The sequence below is a fragment of the Osmerus mordax genome, chromosome 13, assembly GCF_038355195.1.
Source record: "Osmerus mordax isolate fOsmMor3 chromosome 13, fOsmMor3.pri, whole genome shotgun sequence".
In the NCBI taxonomy this organism is placed as follows: Eukaryota; Metazoa; Chordata; class Actinopteri; order Osmeriformes; family Osmeridae; genus Osmerus; species Osmerus mordax.
This window is the reverse complement of record NC_090062.1, coordinates 2,792,910-2,817,367: the sequence shown is the minus strand read 5'-3', so window position 1 is coordinate 2,817,367 and position 24,458 is coordinate 2,792,910. Positions and strand designations below refer to the sequence as shown.

General features: G+C 52.9%; 1 protein-coding gene across 1 annotated transcript in view; it reads right to left on the bottom strand.

Annotated features, from left to right (window-relative positions):
- LOC136955670 (trichohyalin) overlaps positions 1–24,458 on the bottom strand; it is a 102,841-nt gene that overhangs the window by 43,297 nt on the left and 35,086 nt on the right. The window contains exons 4-9 of the mRNA XM_067249403.1: positions 14,320–14,397; positions 13,001–13,084; positions 10,806–10,952; positions 9,334–9,417; positions 8,221–8,391; positions 7,039–7,113 (exon numbers count right to left, since the gene is read on the bottom strand). Coding sequence (XP_067105504.1) covers positions 7,039–7,113; positions 8,221–8,391; positions 9,334–9,417; positions 10,806–10,952; positions 13,001–13,084; positions 14,320–14,397 — 639 coding nt within the window. The remainder of the gene's footprint in view (positions 1–7,038; positions 7,114–8,220; positions 8,392–9,333; positions 9,418–10,805; positions 10,953–13,000; positions 13,085–14,319; positions 14,398–24,458) is intronic.

Sequence of the window (24,458 nt, the reverse complement as noted above, 5' to 3'; positions counted from 1 at the left end):
GGGCTGGAGGTTGGGCTCTAGTGGAAGGGGGCTGGAGGCTAGTGGAAGGGGGCTAGGGGATGTGGGCTAGGGTTGAGGTGAAGTTGGAGCTGGGGCTGAGACCGGGGCCTGTGCTCTCTCTTCCTCTACTGGACCAGTCATGGCCTACTGCATACAGGTCTGACCACGCACACATACAATCTGTCCAACACCAAGATCAATCTCACTGCTCATGCAGAATCAGACGCCCGAGTTAACAGCAGAATGGAGGAACACCAAGAGCCTCCATAGAGCCATCAGACAGGAAACACAAGCTGGAGAACACAAACAGACACATCTGCAGACACACAGACAGGTAGACAGATATGCACACAGACATACATTGACACATACAGACAGACACACAGGCACTGACAGACAGCCACATGGGGAGGGGCAGTGAGACTGCCCCGTCTGGTAACCCCCCCCCAGGCCCCCACCCCCAACCTCACCAACCCCACCAAGCTACACACACGCACCTCTGACACCATTAAGACATTTCGAGGAGAATTCATTGAAACACAGATTAAAAATAAATTAAGAAAAATGCATCACGGGATGCCGACGCACACTTCATAAATCAGCGGCCCGGCCAGGAGCCGGCTCCCCAGAATTAACAGCAGACTATTTATTTTATCCTGACAGTATAAATTAGACTTTAGACAGTCAGATTATATTAGTCCCGCTTGCCATGCGGAACTGCTACAGGACAGGCAGAATATTCTGAAGACGCAAAGTGCAGCGGGGAGAGAGAGGGATAAGGTTTTGAAAAGCAAACAGTGTTCTAACAGCGGGCCTGTGTAATGGGTAGATAGTGTTTCCTCTCCGTGAAGTGGGTGTTAACCTCGGCATTGACACAGAGAACATAGAAGACTGCGGATGTGGCCGAGCTGTAGGAACGATCTGGATCTCGATCTGATCCCCCACTGGAGAAGTGGTGATGAACGAGTCTGTCGGTCTGTCTGTCTGTTTGTGTCAATGCATGTCCGTGTGCATGTCTGTCTATCTGTCTGCGTGTCTGCAGGCGTGTCTGTCTGCGTTCTCCAGCTTTTTGGGGGGGGAGGGGGGGGGGGGGCAGAATCTGCCTACTAGCCCTGTACTGGATACCTTAAACAGCCTGTAACACACACACTGTGCCAGCGACTTGGAATGTCATGGCACCCTTCTACATCAGTCAAACCCATCTCTCTCTCTCTCTCTCTCTCTCTCGTTCTCAACAGTCCTGTCTGTTCCTTTATTTCTGGGCCAGAGCGCTGGCCACACACTGCCTCCTTGTGGGCAAGCTGCCCGGACTGGCGCCGAGCCAGCCTCGCTCTGCCACCCCAGGCTGGCTGAGCCTCCCCTCCTCATCCACACTCGCAGCTCGTCCCTTCACCCCTCGCCCACGGCGGCACCCCCCCACCCCCCCCCCTCTTCCTCCCGCGCCTCGTCTGAGAGCAGCGAGGGCATGCATGGGACTGCTCCTGCGCCGCGGCCAGGAAACCGACGACACACTCGTGAACCAGATCAGACATGGGCCCTCTTTGCCATTCCCTCGCCTTAAACGTCGTGACTCGGCATACTACAGTCGGGAGATCGTCCACTTTCGTCGGCTACCGGGTTGTGTGTCGTTCTGAGTCCCTGTGCGTGTGCGTCCTTGACGTACACAGCCGGGTGTCTCTGCGGAGGACATGCGCCAGACAACAGTTCCAGAGCCCGTGAGCGAGGCAAACACAAACTCGCTCTCCCACACATACATACACACATACAGTACACACATCCTCTTAACAACCCTAATAAACGCACGCAAATCGCGAGGACATTTTCCTATACGGTTCACCATTATACGACTGGGCGAGTGCACTCCAGCGTTCTTAAGACTTTCCAATGCAGCAAAGCCGTTTGACAATGGACGTCTCCAGTTGTTGATGAATAGAAAGGGGTCATAAGGATATGGTGTAAGGAGGTAGAGTACATTTGGACTGCGGAGGGGTTTATATCTGAGGGGGTTTAATGCGCACCCTGTACGGAAATACTGCCAGCAAGACGGGTGGACACTGAACTGAGCTCCACCGTCAACAATAGAGAGTTCCATTAAAAATACTTTTATGCTGAGGAGGTTTACAACAGAGACTCATGCATGCACACACACACACACACACACACACACTCTCTGGCTCTAAAGGAACAGGATGTAAGCTTTCATGAAGGGTAGAGAAAGAGGCTAGCTTTATCTTTTCTTTCTTTCCCCCCCACCATCTTTCTCTTGTGGTGCATTAAGTTATTCGTTTGAGGACAGAAATCTTAAAACAAACCCACATAGCTGAGCTAATCAATGACAAAACCAGACACAGCGGACCAAAAGCTTTTACGCTGGCATTTACTTCAGGAAAAAAGAAAAGAAAAGTTATTTTCTTTTTGTGTATCTGTTTTTTTCCGCTCCCCTCCGCTGGTCTCAAAGAGGGAGCCTCACGCCACACGACTCCAAGCTCGGAATACATTAGAACCTCCTGTTTCATGGGATTAGATCTACTCGCCCCCCCCCCCCCCCCCAGTGTAATGACGATTTCAGGCTTCCATCAACTGTGCGTGTGTTGTATTAGTGTTTTTATTTCGGAACCTTTTTGCGTGGCTGTATCTCACCCTGTGGGGGGGGGGAAGGGGTTTGGTGTGGGTGTGCGAGAGGAGGCGGGACGGCTGGTGTGCGTGTGCGGGGGGGGGCGGTAGTGGCAGGAGGGACTCCATAGGGTGTTGGAACACAGGTGGACCACACAGGACGGCTAAACGGCAACACAGCCTCACCACCAGGTTACAGTAACTAACCACCAGCACAGCTCCGGCCTGGCAAACAGCACTCATACACCGTTGCACGCACGCCACGGCATTGACACACGCACCATGTGCTACAAGCCCGGACGCTCTATCGGCGGAATAATTTTGTGTCTCCAGTGAGTAAAAAGCCTTGGAGGTGAGTGCATACGCTGCAGTCATGTTTGTTAAGATACACCGCAGGCTTCTCCCCCATCCCCCCCCCACCCCTAGCGACGGAAACACCACTAAATCACCAACGCAGAAAATAAATATACACTTATTACGTTCTACACGCTGCATATATTCAACCTCCTAAACACATTGCTGGAAATGTGCAGTGCTGCAGCCGGGGAGAAAGGCGGCGTGAACGATGACAGCAGAGAGGGGAAGTGCGGACCCGGGATATATGGTGCGGCGGAGCGGAGGAGAAATAATCATACCTGAGAGCGTCTCCGGGCGGGGGGGGGGGGGGGGGGGGGGGAGGGGTGGGGGGGGACCACGCTAGAGGAATGGAGATCCCCTGCTTGGCTCCCCGGCTCCCTCCGTCTCTCTCCCCACAACACACCCCTGCAGCCTCCATCTTTACCGGGGCGAAAGAGAGGCTGACCAGCGACCACAGAAATGCATTCCTCCTGGCTCCGCGTAAGGCAAGAACACCAGCTACGGTGTTAGAGGACGGGCTGCGCGGCGGGACACAACCAGGTTCATGGGAGAAAAACAAGGTGCTTAAAACCAGTGACCTCGACGTGCGCGGCTGACGCTCCACTTCAGAACAAAAGCCCACACGCTGGCACAGACAAAGCAGATTTACCCCCTAAAACAGCACATGAACGACCGAGACCTGCTAATTGCCTCCCCGCTCCATCCTCACCAGCCGGAGCCAGAACGTGCCCGCAGTCCCTCCCTCGGCCATTAGGTGTCTCTCTTCCACTGTGCATGGCCGAGGCTCGCTCCCTCGCCGCACGGGGCCCCCACCCCTCCTGAACTCCCAGCTCCACATAATATATACACCATCATTTGAAAATGGCAGCTTTTTGAAAATTCACCTTGATTATCAGACATTAAAAGTGACTTCTCCAGAGCTGAGTGTCTGGCTAGGGGGATGGCTGCAGACAGCAGAACAATGCGGCTAGCTTGGTATTAGCGCCGGGCTGGGCTGAGCAAGGAGGGAATGGGAACCAGCCCTTTGTTCTCTTCCACATCCAATTATTTTTTACGTGTGCCTCTTTTCACAACAACAAGAGAGAATTTAATTTTAATGCACTTGGGGGGGGGGGGGGGGGGGGGAGGACAACAAAAACACAACAACATCTATATGGTATTCTTAAACAGAGATGGGGACAAGGAGTGGAGATTACAAATGAAGTATAGCCATCCCTGTGTAGGGTACGGACGAGTGACAGGGACTTACAAGCATCGCTTCAACACAAACACACACCACCTACACACACACAACAGCACAATGTAGCCTCAACCTCGATGCAAAATCCGAGCTCCAATCCCGTTCTAAAGCACTTCACTGCCTCCGAGCCTTGCCTTCATTAAAACACCCTGGGAGACACGCACTTCATCACTGCATTGGAAATGGTGCATCAACACTAGGCTTTGGGTGCACAGTCAAATGTAGATAAACAATGATAGGAAAACATGCTATATAAATAGCCAGGATTCCTGATCAAGCCAGCACTGTGTAGGTAGGTATGTGACCAAATATTTTTCTAATTGGACGAGTACTTTATCTTGCTGTCAGAACGGCAGTAAAAAAGCGTCCCTGTTCCCAGAAGGAGAGGAGCTCTACCTTGGCAGGCCTTTTATTAGTGCAGGTCTGGAGCGCTGATATATGTTCCTGCTCATAGCTTTCATCAGGAACCTGCCCCCCCCCCCCCCCCCCCCCCCCCCACACCCTCACAGCCCCGAAAGCAGCGCTCCTACGAACCTCCATCCCAACCACACACCCCGACAGCCCGCCCAAACGAACGCACAGGCAAAAATAGGCGCACACCCCACGCAACGTTATTCCAATCTCTCCCGTACTGTGTCCTCCGACATCAGTCGCGTCCTCACCCAACCCTACCTTCTTCACAACTCCACAAGAGCCGAGCGACCCGTCCTCAGTCCCTTCAAGTCGCCATTTCACACCAACCACACACCCCTAACATCCACCACACATCCTCCATGCAACATCCAACCGTCTAACCGACCTATAGCATGTTTGTACCCACCAGCTTAGCTCCGCAGGGAAACTACATCTCCATGTTAGCCTTCCTACATTATCTCACCACGACCAGCCGGCGTAATGTGCCATGGAGCTTCCTGCCTGAGTGACTCAGGGGAAAGTGAGAAGCTGAAGAGAGGCTGGCGGGGATGCTGGAATGCACTATTCACAACTCTGCAGTGGCCATCTTGGCAGCGCTATGGTAATCTTCTCTGCAGTATGAAATGATTGTTTTACTTTCCCTATCTGTAGTAGCAGAACTGAGCAGGGAAACATCGTCCGAACTTTCAGCTCAGAGGAACACACACACACACACACACATACGCCATCACCAACGAACATAGAAATTCACATTTACACACAAACACACACACAGAGAATCTCAATTAAATTCCAGTTCGAGGGCAAACTAACTGCTTGTGTGAGGGACTCGCTCTGGCGGCACAGCGAAACCAATTCTCGGGAGATGGCCAAATTAAAGGGCAGAATCCAGCCTGTTTATGGTTCTCACTATGTTCCCCTCTCAATCAAATGCTTTATTAGCAATCATTCGCCGTCCTAGTCCTAACGGTCTGGTGCTGGGCGGGGGGCAAGTGGTGACAGCAGGCAGTTCCACAGGCCTGCTACTGGGGAAGCCATTCGGACTCCCAATTATTTACACCTGGGGCTGGCTGGAGCTAGGGGTCTGGTAGGGGCTAATTAACCCCCGGATGGTGACGCTGAGGGGGGGCACGCTCACTCAGACCCCCGCACCTCTGTCATCTCCACAGGAGTGGCTGAGAGAGACCCAAAGGAGTGCGTGCGTGTGTGTGTGTGTGTATGTGTGTGTGTGTGTGTGTGGTAGGGATGTGAGGAGCAGGGTTGTTACAGTAACACCGGCTGTCCGTTCATGTTTCAAACCAGCTGAATTGAGACTGGTGTTGGTGTTGCTGTTGGTGTGTGGTGGGGGTGTTGGTGTGTGGTGGGGGTGTTGGTGTGGGTGTGTGGTTGGTGTGTGGTGGGGGTGTTGGTGTGTGGTGGGGGTGTTGGTGTGGGTGTGTGGTTGGTGTGTGGTGGGGGTGTTGGTGTGTGGTGGGGGTGTTGGTGTGTGGTGGGGATGTTGGTGTGGGTGTGTGGTTGGTGTGTGGTGGGGGTGTTGGTGTGTGGTGGGGGTGTTGGTGTGTGGTGGGGATGTTGGTGTGGGTGTGTGGTTGGTGTGTGGTGGGGGTGTTGGTGTGTGGTGGGGGTGTTGGTGTGGGTGTGTGGTTGGTGTGGTGTGTGGTGTAGGTGTGTGGTTGGTGTGGTGTGTGGTGTAGGTGTGTGGTTGGTGTGGTGTTGCTGTTGGTGTGTGGTGGGGATGTTGGTGTAGGTGTGTGGTTGGTGTGTTGTAAGGCTGGGTGTCAACCTACCCCCACCTCTCATATGCTAAAATATGGAGTTGCTCGACAGGGTCTCAACTTGATGACTCTCACACCCCATTGTGTAACCTACTGTTGCATTACTAGTCATATGTTGATAAGTAAGGGTCAAGAAGTGGTCTGATTGGTTGTTCTTGTGTATAAAGGTAGTGGTGAAGCATTGTTCTGTGGATTCTCCATCTCCTGAGACCTTCTCCCCAGCTCTGGCTTGTCCTTGGCTTGTCATTATCTTTGCTCACCCTTTGCTGACTCTCTGATTTACAATAATCATGGTAGCGTAGGTAAGAGTTAACCTTCATTTTGTAATATGTTTGCCTTGTAATTTATTTAATTCATTTGCAATGTTATGTATATTTCATTTAACCTTACTTTGACCATTCTTGCTCTGATTTAACCCATAGAGTCAAATAACTATAATTATATGTGTATTGGCATTGGTTAATGTTAATACACTGTTCAGTTTCCCATATTCCTTTAAACCATAGGGGAATTAGTTTTGGTTGTTTGGCCAATATTGAACCCCCTACAGTTTGGACAGGAATCCTGTAGAAGTAACTGAATGTAAGGTAATATAAGGTAATGCAAAGGTAAGGTTGTGGTAGTGTTGTGGTGGTGTACCTGCTGGATGAGGCAGCTGTGCTGGGCTGTCAGGGTGGATAACTCTGCCTGCATCAACTGGCTCTGCTCCTCTGCCTGCACAACCACAGGGACATAATGAATGTAAACAAGTCAAATCCAAGTCGTCACTGATCCATACAGAACCTTGTGCTCTACTGTAGATACTGTGGCAGATTACTACTGAAGGAGCACAACAGTGGAAGAGCAAATGAATGTATGTCCCTGTACAACATTCGCTTTCAAGTACAGGTATCAGAGATGTCTGAGGAGGGTTGAGTGTGCGTGCGTCCTGTGGGCTGTGTTAATGTGAGGGCATTGCACGTGTCAGACTCCTTAGTCTCCCAGCAGACTCTCACTGAAGCGTCTCTTTCTCCTCTCCTCCCCCCCGCCCCTCCTGAGGCTGCAGGGCTGGGATTAGGCTGGAGGTAGGATATATGCGTCATTAAAGCAGAGATCACCGCTTCACACACGAGAGACAAAGTCAACAAAGGTGAAAGGGAGAGCGGGAGCGGACAAACAACGCACGCGCAGGGAAAACACGCGCGCCGAAAACGCACACGAAAAAGGGAAACGCACACATTTAAACACGGATAAAAAAAAACACACAAACACACCAAATAATAAATAACTGCCTTTCCCAGTCAATGGGAATAACGCCGTGTTTCATTTCCACGCGTGTAGCGGGGGACGGCGTGGAAGGAGATGGATGAATGCTGCAGCCCTGTGGAGGCGAGACGGATGCCTGGACCGCGGAGCCCCCGCGCCACACAAAGCTCTTAAGGTTACAAGACAATGATAAGAATTACAGTATGGCACCCTGCACGACACTAATCGTGCACATACAAAGATCCCGGGGGTCGGAGAAGGCTGAGAGGGAAAATGCGAACGCTCTCTCCTGAGAAGACGCTTCGTTCGAGGGAGGCTATTGAACCCGGGGGGTTCTGGAAAAAGCGAAACCGCCCGCCCACGGGATGGAATCGGGGACATTAGCGGCGCGGTAGCATCGTTTGGGGATCAAAGAGCATGAGGGCTTGATGAGGTCGAAAGGGTTGACCGTTTGAATGGAGACATGAATACACGAGGCTGGAGCAGGCCCGACCGGAGCCTGCCGCTCTGTTTCTAGTGTCCGTCTGATGTGGGTGAGATGGGGGTTCACGCCGGGGGAGGTCGTGGCTCTCTCACCCTCCTCCGGTCCTCCTGTGCCCGCTCCTGGCTCTCTGTGAGCTGGGCCTGTGTGGCAGCTAGCTGCCCCTCCAGCTCCTCGCACCTCCGCTCTGCCAGGGCGCTCTCTGCGCCCGCTCGGTCCTGCCCGGCGCGCTGCAGAGCGCACACCTCCGCCGTCAGCCTCTCCAACTGGGGGGTGGACACACACACACACGAAACAGGCTGTGTTAGACACCGGTTGCAGCATTGGGGGTACAGCTCTCTCTGCTAGCTGGGACACTGATGGTATCACATGGTGAGACCTCTCTACTACTGGAGGGGATCCATGCCTGTCAGGTTAGAGGGGCACTCCTAGCCCTCGCTCCCAACACCACAGCAGCCCAGACCAGACACACACCCAGGCCTGTTCAACTGATTCATATTCCTCTACTCCCCAGAGCGAGGGAGGAGAGAGGGAGAAGAGAGGGAGAGCGAGGGGGGGGGGGGGTGGGGGGTGGGGGCGGGAGAGGGAAAGAGGGGAAGAAAGGGAGAGATGAAGGAGAGGAGGGAGGGAAAAAGGGTAACAGAGGGAAAGGGGAAGAGAAGGAGAGAGAGATATAGAAAGAGAGGGAGAGAGAGAGCAGTATCTTCCTGAGAGGATCTGTCTACCCAGGTTCATTGAGAGAGCACATGAAAAACAGATAGGCGCACAAAGAGGCGATACACACACACACACACGCACACACGCACACGCAGTTGAAAAGGAACCGGAGTATGCACACCCACAGACAGAGAAACCATGTTAGTTGTGATGAACTACATGATCTCCTGGTTGCACTAAACAGACATGGAGCCCTGGCTCCCTATAGCAATTAATTTATGTTTAGACTTCATTAGCATGCATTACAGTAGTATACCGGATTAGAACACAAGCATACATCTATTAGATAAGAACAGTGACAACAGAGATAAACTATGGTTTATGTGTGTGTGTGTGTGTGTCGGTTGTACTGGTGGATGGATCGTATTATGGCAGAGTGTGTGTGTGTGTGTTGCAGAGATGGACCCCTGTGCTCGTGAGTGTGTGACGGAGGCCAGGGTGGATGCGGGGGGGGGGGGGGGGGGGGAAGCGGGCGGGGCCCAGGATCTCACCTCGGCTCCTTGCGCCCTCCTGGACGCCACCAGGGCCTCATTCTCCCCCTCCGCCTGCACCAGACGGCCCCTGTCCTGGGCGAGCTGGGGGGGGAACAAAGACAGGCCGTGGTGTCAGAGTCCACACACACTGCCCCCACTGGTGCAACCGGGCACTGCAGCCAGACCAACATCCAGCATCAGTCACCTCCACATCACCTGGACACACCCTGCTATTCCCGTATGTAGCCTGCATGCCTCCCTTACAGGCTCCATTGTCCGAACCCTCTCTGACCCGTTTAATTCAGCGTGCGGCTCTTTCCCAGAATCCATAAGGACCTGTTCTCCTGTGCAGCACACAGCCCCCTTTTGTTGTCGGACGATCAAGGATAGAATCCAGAGACTTCATACATAAGTCTATATGGATTCTAAAGAAAAACAAATAATGCCATACACAATATGTCTGAGAACCAAGAATGCGCAGAACAACAGCAAAAGGTGATGGGGTAGAAAGACAGGCAACGAGAGCTAGAGAGAGAGACAACGAGATGGAGAGAGAGAGAGAGAGACAAAGAGAAATACAAAGAGAGAAGGACAGAGAGAGAGGAGGGGGGGGGACAGTGGCGTGAGTCACACTGCACAGAGACGGTATCGACAGGAAGAGTGACTGAGATCACAATCGCAATGAGCTTGGTGGAGCAGCTCGCTGCTGTGGATCCCCCCAGCTTACGGGGAAGAATCTGCCCACAGGCATAGCGACAGGTGACACTAGTACTGACAACCGGCAGTCTCGACCTGATTGGTCAGTAGTTCCTCCCTGAGCAGCAGCAGTGGGAACATTCTGAAGTGATCTTCATTCTAATAACCATCATCACTGGGCTGCAGATACTCTGCCTGGCCCACTGACACATCTATCTATCCTTCTGACTGTCTGAAAGCATTTTGTGTGTGTGTGTGTGTGTGTGTGTGAGTATGTGTTTGTGTAGATGTGTGTGCGGTTGCCTGTGTGTGTGTGTGAACACTGGTCTTTCTGTCTGACTAACTGTCTTTTCTGATCAACTAAACTTCCACTGTACTCCATGGTCAAATGAGCCCAGGGTAGCTCTGTTTCACATAGAGTACAGTAGCTAACATAAACACTGCCCTGCACTGACAGACACAAGGTGCCCATGAAAGTTTTGAAAACACTACTATAGCATAGGGTGAAAAGTATTAGTAATAGGCTTTAGGACAACAACATATGAATCCATATGAATTGTAAATGAATGGAAGCCAAATGAACATGATGGCACATTGTGATAGCACTTTATTCAACGAATGTGTATTTACAACTAAATAATTGTTTCCCCTGGTCTTCCTTTGTCCTTGTATTCCAAACAGACATGCTGGAGAGACACATGCAGAAACTAAGCATCCTGTCTGATCCAGGGCTCGCTAGCAGGGAGAGGGGCTCGAGGCCTGAAAAAGCCTGGGCCTCGCGGTGATCTCCATACCTGAGAGCTGAGCTCCTCAGCCTGCCGGGCGTGTGTCTGCAGGTCCCTCTGAAGCTGGCTGGCCCGGCCGTGTCCTCGCTGGAGCTCTAGCTGGCTCTCCTGCAGCTCTGTCTGCAGCTGAGAGATCCTCCGCTCGTTGACGTCCAGCTAGCCAAGCAACAAAAGAAGGCAGGGCAGCAGAGGAGGAGAAAATCAATCCCATACAAAGAGGCTCTGCTCTCCCTTCAGCCTGCCCGGGCTGTCTGTCAGCCTGAGGCTGGGACACCCCAGGACTCTACCCCAGGAGGAGAACCCACAGACCCCCTGGCCCAGACCCCCAGACCCAGTCCATCCGTGCTTCTGACGAAGTAGAAAGCACCAGAATGAATTGACGCATGACAAATCAGTCCAACGAAACACACCTATCCGATTGAAATAGTTGCTATTTGTGCATTATTTCAACATGTTAATGGCCGCAGAGCCTGTTTTTGACCTTCTGCACAATAGTTGAGTCAATAGTGGTTCAATAAACTGTTGAATTTTTACCACGCCAATATCGGTATAGTTTGATTACTAGCGACGACTTCAATTTTAGTGCTTTAATCTCGCGTTGCATCAACAAAATTCAGAGGAACATTTTCTAAGCTTGATGAAAACCCAAATCTAGAAATAAATGCTCAAATGTAAAAAAGAAATGGAACAATTGGACAGTTTGAAAAACCAAGTGTTTCTTTGTCATGGAGGAATGACTTGAATGACGTAAACTAAACAATATGAAAACAAAAACTCATGCCAAATGACTGTTTGAGATTGCTTTCAAGCTATACTATGCATTTCCCATAAACATTGAACCAAAGAAACTGTGGAACGGTGATTGCTGCTATTAGGCAGTGTGCTGTCTCTGGCTCTCTGGCCAGTGGCTCTGCTCGCCACACTAACAATAATAAACAAGCCTCTAATTAGCACAACACCGTCACCTGATAAATCATAAGAGAGAGAGAGAGGGAGGAGAGAGCAGAAGGAGAGGAATAGAGAGGACAGAAAGAGAGAGAGAAAGAGAGAGAGAGAGAGGACAGAGCCCAAGTCCTGGTCCTGTCGGACAGAGCCTGCAGTCCTGAATCTCTGATGCAGAAGCGCTGTCGCAGGACGAAAGAAAAACAGACAAGATGGAGGCCCAGACAGCTGTTCAGACCCACCATTAATCACACATCTGCATACGGGCCGGCCAAAAATCTCCAAATCCGCCGAGACCATTCCGCCTGCCATCTCTGTCCTTCTGTCTTTCTTCAAAAGCATTCGAGCCGCCTCCACGTCCAGTGTTCCCCTCAGAAGAGCTAGCGGAGTCTGCCCTGATAATTCCTCCATGAGAGGAGAAGATGAAGCAGGGCTACGTGTCTCACAATGCTCCCCAAAAAAGCCTGGCTCTTCCTGGAGCTCTCTCTTTCTGTGTGCGATCCACACCGATAACCCTGGTCTTGCTTTCTTTGCCTCACAATCGCTCCCTCTCTCTCTCTATTCTCCCCTCCTAAACTGATCAATACTTCATTTAAATCATGACATTAGCACACTACAACTGGAAAGAAACTACAGAGGCAGCATGCCGAATGTCTTTCGTATGTTAAGCGGTGCGGGTGACAGATGCGTCGTTTGCTTTTTGAACAAATTTTTTTTCTTTTTTGGGGGGTGGGAAACATTACGCTAAAAACAAAGACGGCAAATGTATGCGAGTGGCGGGCAGGAAGAGCCAGTGTTTGGGTTAGCAGCCCCAGAGCCTCTCGCTGATCAATAGCCCATTTAAATGCCGCCTGAGAAGCGCTATCACAATACCTCGTCTGATCAGAGCCAATGCAAACACAGCAGCCCAATTATCATCGCAAATGACCAACGCAGAGGAGACACAAGTTATACGCTGATACAGGAATATTTCATATTTATTCAGCGTTTTTTTCCTTCTTCTTTTTACATACCACCTGAGTGGATAATTGCGTAATATATATGCACTCTCACGCATTTATCTATTCACATAATTCACAATGAGCACAATCAATAGCGTCCCTCTCCACCTCCCCTCAAACACGCCCGCGTGGGACCGCCATATCGTAAGCTGCTCACAAACCCCAAACCAGCCCAGTTAATTTCCTCCCGCTCGTTGGCATGGCTGCCGGCGCTGAGAGACGGGCTAATCTTCCCGTTGGTCGCTAATCCCGGATATTTACCTGAGCACTCTGGGAGTCGCGGGCCTGGTGAGAGAGCAGAACATCTCGCCGGAGCTTCTGGATGGTGGCGTCCCGATTCGCCAGCTGGGGGGGGGGGGGGGGGGGGAGGATACGGAGGGTCAGGGTTCGGCGCACAGAGCAGACCAACGTTGGGGGGAGAAGGATAGGAGAGGAGAGAGGGCCAGAGCATGAACCCAGCAGCAGGCGTGAGGGAGAGAGAAAGAGAGAGAGAGGCAAAGCCGATCACTCAGGGAACGTGCACTTACATATAGCCCCGGCGCCAATGTCAACCATTGAGCAATTAGGCAGACAAGTCTAAAGTTATTGATCGGAGGTTGTGGCTCTTTCTTCCCCGGGCTAACTAGGGCTGCCTGAGGTAGCGAGCTCCTGCACACCCAGAGAGGAGGGGAGGGACACATGGGAGGGGAGGGTGATGGGGATGGGGGTGGAGGGAGTGGTGGTGGTGGTGGGGGGGCGGGAAGGGAAGGGGAGGACAGGCAGGGCAGGGCCTCCGCAGGCCTCCAGCCCCTGTGTCGACTGGTCATTTCGAGCCTGCTATTGATCCGCCGCAGCCAAATCAGCCTGGAGGACACCGAGTCAGACGGCAGCACACCCCAATCTGAGGGAGAGTCTGGCGCATACGGACAACACAATCATAAGACACAGGCTGACGGGCTCACCGCTAATGGGACTGATCATTTCTCCACATCTGGCTGTTTTACCTTCCATCTCGGGCTTATTGGACAGCATTATTGCAATGGCAGGAGAGGGGCGCCCATATTGCACTTGAATGACGCAGCGAATCAGGGAAAGTTCAGATTACCTCTGAGGTTGGCCAACAGACTAGGTGTGCGTTTGGAGGTGTGTGTGTGTGTACTGTTCTAGGTGTGTGTTGGGAGGTGTGTGTGTACAGTTCTAGGTGTGTGTTGGGAGGTGTGTGTGTACAGTTCTAGGTGTGTGTTGGGAGGTGTGTGTGTACAGTTCGAGGTGTGTGTTTGGAGGTGTGTGTGTACAGTTCGAGGTGTGTGTTTGGAGGTGTGTGTGTACAGTTCGAGGTGTGTGTTGGGAGGTGTGTGTGTACAGTTCTAGGTGTGTGTTGGGAGGTGTGTGTGTACAGTTCGAGGTGTGTGTTGGGAGGTGTGTGTGTACAGTTCGAGGTGTGTGTTGGGAGGTGTGTGTGTACAGTTCTAGGTGTGTGTTGGGAGGTGTGTGTGTACAGTTCGAGGTGTGTGTTGGGAGGTGTGTGTGTACAGTTCGAGGTGTGTGTTTGGAGGTGTGTGCCTGCTAGGCCAGTCTCTGAACACAGTGTAGGAGGGCACCTCAGTCTTGAGCAGATCCCTGCCTCTCTCTGCAGTAGGACTGGGGCCTGGACTGGACACCTGCAGGTCAGCACTCCTCTGAAACATGAGACAGGGTGATGGGGAAAGAAGGGGGAGACACAGTGTGAGATTAGTCATGGCGATGCTCCCCCACAGGGGACAGGGGACAGTCTACGGATGACGTCACTGAAGACAAGACTGCCACGGAGCAGGAAACACACCTATCCGGTACACATGTACGTACAAACATACGTACATACAGACATGCAGAGGTGTGAATCTTAAGGGGGTTCATACAGTACGGAGGACCACTAAAACTGAACACTGGGCTATAATCCTATAGGCTCTTTATGCTGACCGGGTTTCCCCTCCGTATTAGCATCTGTGGAGTCCAGTTAGCTAATGCTGCGGCCCTTTAACCCAGCTCACCCCCCACCCCCTACCCCGCCACCCCCGCCTCCACATGGTCAATTATCTCCCCACCTCCAACTGCCAAGGACATTCTCACAGCGCACCATCACGAGCCCGGAGCCTTGAGGAAAGCGTTCCATTAGGGAGGTGAGGAAAGCACATTAGCAGCCTTGCCATCTTGGCGGGATGAGGTAGACCTGCGCCCCGCACGGTGGCTTATGCGCAACTATGTGCATCTCCAGATGGACGGACACACACAGGGGGGGGGGGTACAAGGCGTTGGGTGCACAGAGCGGAGCGCACAGCCCCGGACGCGTAGAAATGCGGCGAGCGAGAGGAGAGAGCGAGCGAGCGCACGGCCAATCACGCGGGGAAGGCCGGCTCGCTCTTTGTCTCTCCGCAGCGGTCGTGTGCTCTGTTGCGCCGTCCATCCTTCGGTGTGTTTGAAAATCAATTCAGCCCTTTCAAGAGGCAGAGACATGAGAATGAACGGCCAGATAAAAACGGCGTCGGGGAGGTGATTGCTCATTCCTCGCAGCTTCAAACAGCACCGGCTTCAGAAGGACACCTTTAATATTCCGATTTTTTTTTTTTTCTCTTCTCGCCTTCCTTTTTTCTCTCCGCGTCACTCGAGGCTAAATCCCTAGCAACCACCATAGCAACACACTCTGACTTCGACGTGAAACGCATGGCAAGTTCCTTCCTGCCACCAGGCTGGGAAGGAGGGGGGCGAACGAGAAGAAAGAGGGAGAGGGAGAGAGAGACGGACACGCCTCAGAGGGCGAAATGAAAGCGGAGGTGAGAAGGAGCCACACAGAAGCGAGGCTGAGTGCTCGTATCAATAATCACACAGCCATGTCCGTTCGCTCGAAGACACACTGTGCAGGCTGATAAACACATGCTCCAGAGACAACATTGGAGTAATGCATGCGGAAACCGGCAAGGAGATTGAAGGATTCAGCCAGCAGATACACGGTTCGAACATGTTCTAGAAGACTCGATGTATATGGGGGTCAGATGGCTGAGCGGTTAGGGAGTCGGGATGTTAATCAGAAGGTTGTTGGTTCGATTCCCCGGCCATGCCAAATGACGTTGTGTCCTTGGGCAAGGCACTTCACCCTACTTGCCTCAGGGGAATGTCCCTGTACTTACTTTAAGTCGCTCTGGGTAAGAGCGTCTGCTAAATGACTAAATGTAAATATGAGTCATATAGGTAGTTGATGGAGGGGCCATGTTTGGCCATATGTGAGTGTGCACATGTGTGCATGTGAGCCAGCAGGGTCAAGCCTGTGAGAGGTCCAGAGTGGTGTGTGTGTGCGTGCGTGTGTGGGGGAGTTTAGCAGGTGGGGTGCCCATCTGCCCCCCTTATACACCCCACCCTTTCACTGCGGTTTCCTGTCCCAGGGTAATGACCTCGGGGTGAGCCTCTTGCATCGGAAACTCCAGGTCTCTCCACATCTGGTTTCCCGGTCTTGGAGATTCTTGCTCTCAGAAGCTGATGAGTTCAGTCAAACTTCATTAAGTTTATAGCCCCAGCCGGCTGCTCCCTGGTGGCACACTACACAGTCTGAGAGGCGGCCTGGCAGAGAGTGATGGGCCTGGGATGGGAGACGGCCTTTACTGCCTCCACTCACAGGTGGAGGGAGATAACTGCCCCCCAACCCCCCCCCCTCACACACACACACACACACACAACCCCTCAGTCACCATCTCTCCACCCCCCCCCACCACCTGTCTATTCTCCCTCTCATAACTTCTGCCTCGACTCTCCCCCTGTGCTCTCTCTCTCTTTTCCCCCCGGGGCCGTTGTGCGAGGCTGATTCCACAGTCTGCTCATCATTCTCCACGTGGTCAGCCATAGGTTCAGCAGGAAACATGGGGCAGCTGTCATGTTCGCTTCGACACACAGACAGGCATCTCACCACCACCAACCGCGGACACACAGACAGACAGACAGACAGACAGACAGGTTTCTCACCACCACCAGCCACAGACACACAGACAGACAGACAGGTTTCTCACCACCACCAGCCACAGACACACAGACAGACAGACAAGCAAACAGACAGGCAGGCTTCTCGCCAACAGCCACAGACAGACAGGCTGTAAGACAGACAGAATGCCAGACAGACTGACCCCACGGCGTATGGCCATGAGAGGGAGTGCAGCAGCTCCCCCCGACTGACCGGCAGTTGAACTACATCCGTCCCTTACACGGCCAGGTTTAACAGCGTGCCGTATCAGTCCCCGCAAAGGGGGCTCCCGGGGGGGGGGGGGGGGGTCAGAGGAAGACTGAGGAGGAAGACGCTGTCGCTCTGAGGCAGTCACAGCATGAGGCCCCACAGGCATCCCTTCACCAGCCCCCCGGCAGAGAGGCAGCTAAACCTGAGCCCATCCACCATCCACAGTATTTATAGCGAGTCAGGGCACACACACACTTGCTTAGGTGCTCTGAGTAGCTATTAAACAAGTGTGGGGGTGACCTCTGGTTTAAAGCGTCCCTGGGTCTGACAGCCAAGGCTGCGGAGGCCGCCATAAATGGATTTCTGCAAGTTTCATTCAGGAAAATCAAAAGGGGAGTGGAGCCAGCAGGGTAATTCAGAGGCAGGGTGGCGTGAGAGAGGGAGCAGTGTTTCTATCACACGCTGGGCTGCCTGGCTGCCTCTCTACAAAGTCTCTCTGCGGAGGAATGGACTCCGGGAGCACAGGACCAAGCAGGAACAAGCTGCTCCCAAATAGAATAGGAATGGGGTTTTGGTTAAAGGGTTTTACTGCGCTCTGTTGTGAGTTGAAGGAAAACCGATAGCACAGGCACGCGTGTGTGTTTTGTTTCGACCCAGCCCTGTGCAAGCAATCCAGTACTCAGCTCAGCCACACACGCAGCAGTTGTCTGAGGATGGCTGGCTTTCAGCAACAATGCTGCCCCCATTGCCAATTACCCAGCAGCAGGACCGTGCGCCCCGCTCCCCTCCGCTCTGCTGGGACCACACACACACAGACACAGTACACACTCAATCTAAACACAAACATACAAACCAAATACAGCCAAGCACACAGCATTTTAGACCAATTGTTTCCTGGGTGATTTGGCACCAGGAGATGGGAGAACGCGGGGTGGGTCTGGAGAAGGCCTCCTCTCCTCTCCCAGGCCCTCTCCACTGCCCCCTGCTCCTCCCTGCAGGCACCTGCTCCTCTCAGAGCAGCTCCAACATCTCTGAGCCCATCTCTCTCTCTCTGGTCTCTGACTGTTCACTCCCTGTCTGCTGTCCTGCACTGGACTGCGCCTGGAACTCAATCAGCCCCCCTGAACTTCTTCTAATGGAACGATCATCTCCCACCCCTGTTTGGTCCGATGCTCCTGACAAGGATCTTAAACGGTCTGCCGTCCAATCAGAGCTGTCTGGCATTTCTCGGGGCAGTGCTGAATCCAATGAACCCCCCCCCCCCCCCCAAAAAAAAAGCTATGTTAATTCCAAGCAGCATTTCATTAAGAGGGAAGAGATCATCAGTGCCGAAGACTCCATGTCCCTCAAGACTCCACCTCCCTCCAGACTCCACCTCCCTTTAGACTCCACCTCCCTTTAGACTCCACCTCCCTTCAGACTCCATGTCCCTTCAGACTCCACCTCCCTTCAGACTCCACCTCCCTTCAGACTCCATGTCCCTTCAGACTCCATGTCCCTTCAGACTCCATGTCCCTTTAGACTCCACCTCCCTTCAGACTCCATGTCCCTTCAGACTCCATGTCCCTTCAGACTCCACCTCCCTTCAGACTCCACCTCCCTTCAGACTCCACCTCCCTTCAGACTCCATGTCCCTTCAGACTCCACCTCCCTTCAAACTCCACCTCCCTTCAGACTCCATGTCCCTTCAGACTCCATGTCCCTTCAGACTCCACCTCCCTTCAGACTCCACGTCCCTTCAGACTCCACCTCCCTTCAGACTCCACCTCCCTTCAGACTCCATGTCCCTTCAGACTCCACCTCCCTTCAGACTCCACCTCCCTTCAGACTCCACCTCCCTTCAGACTCCATGTCCCTTCAGACTCCATGTCCCTTCAGACTCCACCTCCCTTCAGACTCCACCTCCCTTCAGACTCCACCTCCCTTCAGACTCCATGTCCCTTCAGACTCCACCTCCCTTCAGACTCCACCTCCCTTCAGACTCCACCTCCCTTCAGACTCCATGTCCCTTCAGACTCCACCTCCCTTCAGACTCCACCTCCCTTCAGACTCCACCTCCCTTCAGACTCCACCTCCCTTCAGACTCCACCTCCCTTCAGACTCCATGTCCCTTCAGACTCCACCTCCCTTCAGACTCCACCTCCCTTCAGACTCCATGTCCCTTCAGACTCCACCTCCCTTCAGACTCCACCTCCCTTCAGACTCCACCTCCCTTCAGACTCCATGTCCCTTCAGACTCCATGTCCCTTCAGACTCCACCTCCCTTCAGACTCCATGTCCCTTCAGACTCCACCTCCCTTCAGACTCCACCTCCCTTCAGACTCCATGTCCCTTCAGACTCCACCTCCCTTCAGACTCCACCTCCCTTCAGACTCCACCTCCCTTCAGACTCCATGTCCCTTCAGACTAATCTAATAACGGCGTGTTTGTTTGCCTTTAATCGCGTTGAACTATTTCGAGGCCAGACACATGCTTGAGTCACGCAGAGACAGAGGGATGTTATCGTCTGCCTGTCATGGCCGCCTCCTGACTTCCTGCCATTTGTCACGGTGACGCGGAGCATCGGGGTCTGGGTCAGACAGGCAGAGGGCCTGTGGCGGGGGCTCATCCTAAAGAGAACCAGAGGGAGCTCCAGGTATCATTTTACCTCAAAGAGCTGCGTCCTGAACTGGCTGAACCGGAGCCAATAATGTGGGTTCTCTCTGCCTTGTCTAGCTCTAGGATGGGTTCCCTCTGCCTTGTCTAGCTCTAGGATGGGTCTTCTCTGCCTTATCTAGCTCTAGGATGTGTCCTCTCTGCCTTGTCTAGCTCTAGGATGGGTCTTCTCTGCCTTATCTAGCTCTAGGATGTGTCCTCTCTGCCTTGTCTAGCTCTAGGATGGGTTCTCGCTGCCTTGTCTAGCTCTAGGATGGCTTATCTCTGCCTTGTCTAGCTCTAGGATGGGTCCTCTCTGCCTTGTCTAGCTCTAGGATGGGTCCTCTCTGCCTTGTCTAGCTCTAGGATGCCTGACCTTTAAAGCTCGGAGAAGAGACAGAGGAGAGGGTGGCTGGTGGTCGCAGTGCCAGTTGAAGGCATGCTAGCACGCTGACTCACCAACACCTATGTTTTCTAGTGACTCACGAAGCTGTGCATGCGCTGTGTCATGGAGACGAGCGTAATGGAGTAAGCACCATTCTTGTGTAGCGTCTAATCCAGGCATCCGCAGCCTCCGAAGACGGTTCAGTTCACCTCTGGTTTGTGTAGCCTATTATTTTTTCTGTATGCGACTGTATGAGATATATATTTATAGAAATATATATACTGTATATATTTATATATATATATGAGTGACAGTAAACAAGGGTTTGCTGAACAAGGGATATGCAGGGCAACGAAAACACTCATTTCACAATCACTGTATTAAATTTGAAGAAACTCATCAGATTTCCTTTCCTGCTTAAAGAAAAAAAAAACTAATTCCTTATCAGCGGCTGCGATCACTTGAATGGAATCAATCAATCGCGTTCCGCTCGGCTCTGCTCCCTGCTTTGCTCCTCGTTTCCAAATCCAATCTCTCCCGTGTCATCTCAGCGCACATTTATAAGGGCCCAGCCCCTTGATTATCTCCCTCCCTCTCTGGGCGCTCCCCTCCGCCGCGCGCTTCAATGTATTACATTAAATGAGGTGTCTGTCCAGGTCACCCCCCCCCCCCCCCCCTCTCTTCCTCCTCCCCCGTACTGATCATCATGGGAGAGGCCCCCTCCTCCTAGACGGCCCTGTGCTGCCCAGCCTGCATATATTAGCATTCATCAGGACCCGCGGAGGGATGGAGATGGGTGGAGAAAGCAGAGGGATGGCACAGAAAGAGAGAGAGAGAGAGAAAAAAAAGTGAGAGGGAGAAAAAGAAAGGGGAATGGGAGAGTGCGGAGAGGTGGGGGGGGGGGGGGAGAGCAAGACAGAGACAGCTCACCTGTCACCGCACACACAAACAAAAGGTTAACCCCCCCCCCCCCCCCCCCCTTCCTCCTCGGACAGCCCGCCCCCTATTCCTGTGGGTGCCTGGCCCCCCTGTGCGGCGAGGTCCCAGCCCCGCCATTTCCACTGGCTTATCTGCCTCCGACAGGCCAGACAAATGCTTTAAAGAGGGAAACATCGGCAGCTCGGGCCTCGGCAACAGATAAATCATAGATGAGCTTGTGAGAGCACTGTTAACATAATCCCGCCATTCAAGCTCACAAATACTGCAGGGTGCTAACTTCTGTGTTGTTCATCAAATATTGATGCATACATAATTACCCTAGCGTAACATGCAGATGGTGGTGTCTTGGTGGGGGCCCAGAGAGATGTGTGTGGGAGCAGATAATAGGTGGATCCATCAACAGCAATGTTCAAGTAGGAAAAAACCATGCACCTTCCTGAAGACACTACAATATGATCCAGTGGTGTGTGCTGGATCAGGCTGTATTGGGTTGTGTAGTGTGTGTGTGTGTGTGTGTGTTGAGCGTAAGTGTATATGGGATGCGTCGGAGCAACATTGCTGATGCGTGTATATGAGGCAGTATAGCGTTGTACAGTGTGCGTGTGTGTGCGTGTTGACTGTAAGTGTCTGGGACACATCAGAACAACATGCTGACGTGAGCTGTATTGTGGTCCTGTCGGCCTGTTCCCTCCCCTGCTGCCTACTGATCTACAGTTATCGCTGAGCCAATTACTGGAAAAGTCATCGCATCACTTCCTCCTTGCGCTTCCTAACTTTAATTGCTTAATGCGTCCTTTACTGCCCAACTACACGCGCCTGTGTAGTTGCTCCCTCCCTCCCTCCCTCCCTCCCTCCCTCCCTCCCTCCCTCCCTCCCTCCCTCCCTCCCTCCCTCCCTCCCTCCCTCCCTCCCTCCCTCCCTCCCTCCCTCCCTCCCTCCCTCCCTCCCTCCCTCCTTCCCTCCCTGCCTCCCTCCTTCCCTGCCTTTTTCATCGCCTTCTCCGGCACTTCATTTGCTGCTGAGTTGGTAATTAAAGCTGAACTTAGACATAAACCTCCAGATTATACCCACCTCTAGACTGTACTACCGTGGTACGCAGGGCCTAAAATAGCCCTGACAGTGCGGTATGGGTGTGTAGGAGGAGAGGCAAGGCGAGGCAGTTGTTTGTTTGTACCCTATGTGAGGGCATTAGCGTGTAGGCTTGTGTGCTTGGGCGCGGGACTGTTTGATATGCCTACGTTATCCTTTCCAACGTGCCAAAAAAAAGAGGGCACCGCTGTTCGCGAGAAGAAAAATGAGCCGCATTGATCTGAAGCTGCGAATCCCCCTAAAACCTGCGTCCCCCGTGAGAAGCCCGAAATACACCCGGGGCAGAGTCAAAACAACTATCATTAAAGCAAGCACAGGAGGGGAGGGGGACGAGAGACTACCACGTAAACCCTGCAGTAGCGCAGACACTGTGTTGGTGTGCGTGTGTCGGTGGATGAAGAGTGTGTGTCTGTGTGCATAGGACAGGTCCTTACTAGTCGGGACACGGTGTCGCCAGTCCAAGGTGGTGAACATGCTCAACTCCAGAGCTGTTAGGTGAAGGTGTGGGACACAGTCTACACCAGGGGAACAGAGATTCAATGAATGGTGTGTGTGTGTGTGTGTGTGAGAGAGAGAGAGAGAGACGGCTGCATCAAATATTCACACCATCCATGTACGGTACTTGCAACACCAAGAGATGGACCTAGATAATAAGATTCGACGCGAACATTTCAACCAAGCCGAATGAGTACAGTGCATTCGCGGAAACACACGAAGACGCACACACACAAACAGCACACACACACAGCACACACACACACACACAAACAAAGACAGGCTAGAACCCACATACTGCTCGGAGCCATTATTCAGGCAGGCTCCTCCTCTTGACAGCATCTCCAGCAGAGGCTATTACACTGCCCTGCCCCGCCGCTGCAGCACAGCACAATAAAAATTCCTATTCTTTAATTAACTTTTATGACCGCTGAAGAGGACGTGCTGACACCTGTCTTATGCAGCGCTGTCGCTTATTTCTTTCCCCGTCGCCTGCGTTGGCCTGTGTGTGTGTGTGTGTGTGTGCGTGTGTGTGTGTGTGTGTGTGTGGTTGCTAGTTGGTGGAGTCAAATGGGCTGTTGTGTTGTGTCTGTAAGTGCATGGAAAATGAACAGCAATCTGAAAATCAATCTGAGACGAGGAAGAGAGAGGGGGACAGTGGAACTGGACGGACCTGGAGCGGGTGTAGCCTCACTCACCCACCCCTCTATCACTCACCCACCCCTCTATCACTCACCCCCCCCTCTATCACTCACCCGCCCCTCTATCACTCACCCACCCCTCTATCACTCACCCACCCTCTATCACTCACCCACCCCTCTATCACTCACCCACCCCTCTATCACTCACCCACCCCTCTATCACTCACCCCCCCCTCTATCACTCACCCACCCTCTATCACTCACCCACCCCTCTATCACTCACCCACCTCTCTATCACACACCCACCCCTCTATTACTCACCCACCCTCTATCACTCACCCACCTCTCTATCACACACCCACCCTCTATTACTCACCCACCCTCTATCACTCACCCATCCTCTATCACACACCCACCCCTCTATCACTCACCCACCCTCTATCACTCACCCACCCTCTATCACTCACCCACCCCTCTATCACTCACCCACCCCTCTATCACTCACCCACCCTCTATCACTCACCCACCCTCTATCACTCACCCACCCTCTATCACTCACCCACCCCTCTATCACACACCCACCCCTCTATCACTCACCCACCCTCTATCACTCACCCACCCCTCTATCACTCACCCACCCCTCTATCACACACCCACCCCTCTGTCACTCACCCACCTCTCTATCACTCACCCACCCTCTATCACTCACCCACCCCTCTATCACACACCCACCCCTCTATCACTCACCCACCCTCTATCACTCACCCACCCCTCTATCACTCACCCACCTCTCTATCACTCACCCACCCCTCTATCACACACCCACCCCTCTATCACACACCCACCCCTCTATCACTCACCCACCCCTCTATCACTCACACACCCCTATATCACTCACCCACCCCTCTATCACTCACACACCCCTCTATCACTCACCCACCCCTCTATTACTCATCCACCCCTCTATCAAACACCCACCCCTCTATCACTCACCCACCCCTCTATCACACACCCACCCCTCTATCACTCACCCACCCCTCTATCAAACACCCACCCCTCTATCACTCACCCACCCCTCTATCACTCACCCATTCCTCTATCACTCACACACCCCTCTATCACTCACCCACCCCTCTATTACTCACCCACCCCTCTATCACTCACCCACCCCTATATCACTCACCCACCCCTCTATCACTCACCCACCCCTCTATCACTCACCCACCCCTATATCACTCACCCACCCCTCTATCACTCACCCACCCCTCTATTACTCACCCACCCCTCTATCACTCACCCACCCCTATATCACTCACCCACCCCTCTATCACTCACCCACCCCTCTATCACACACCCACCCCT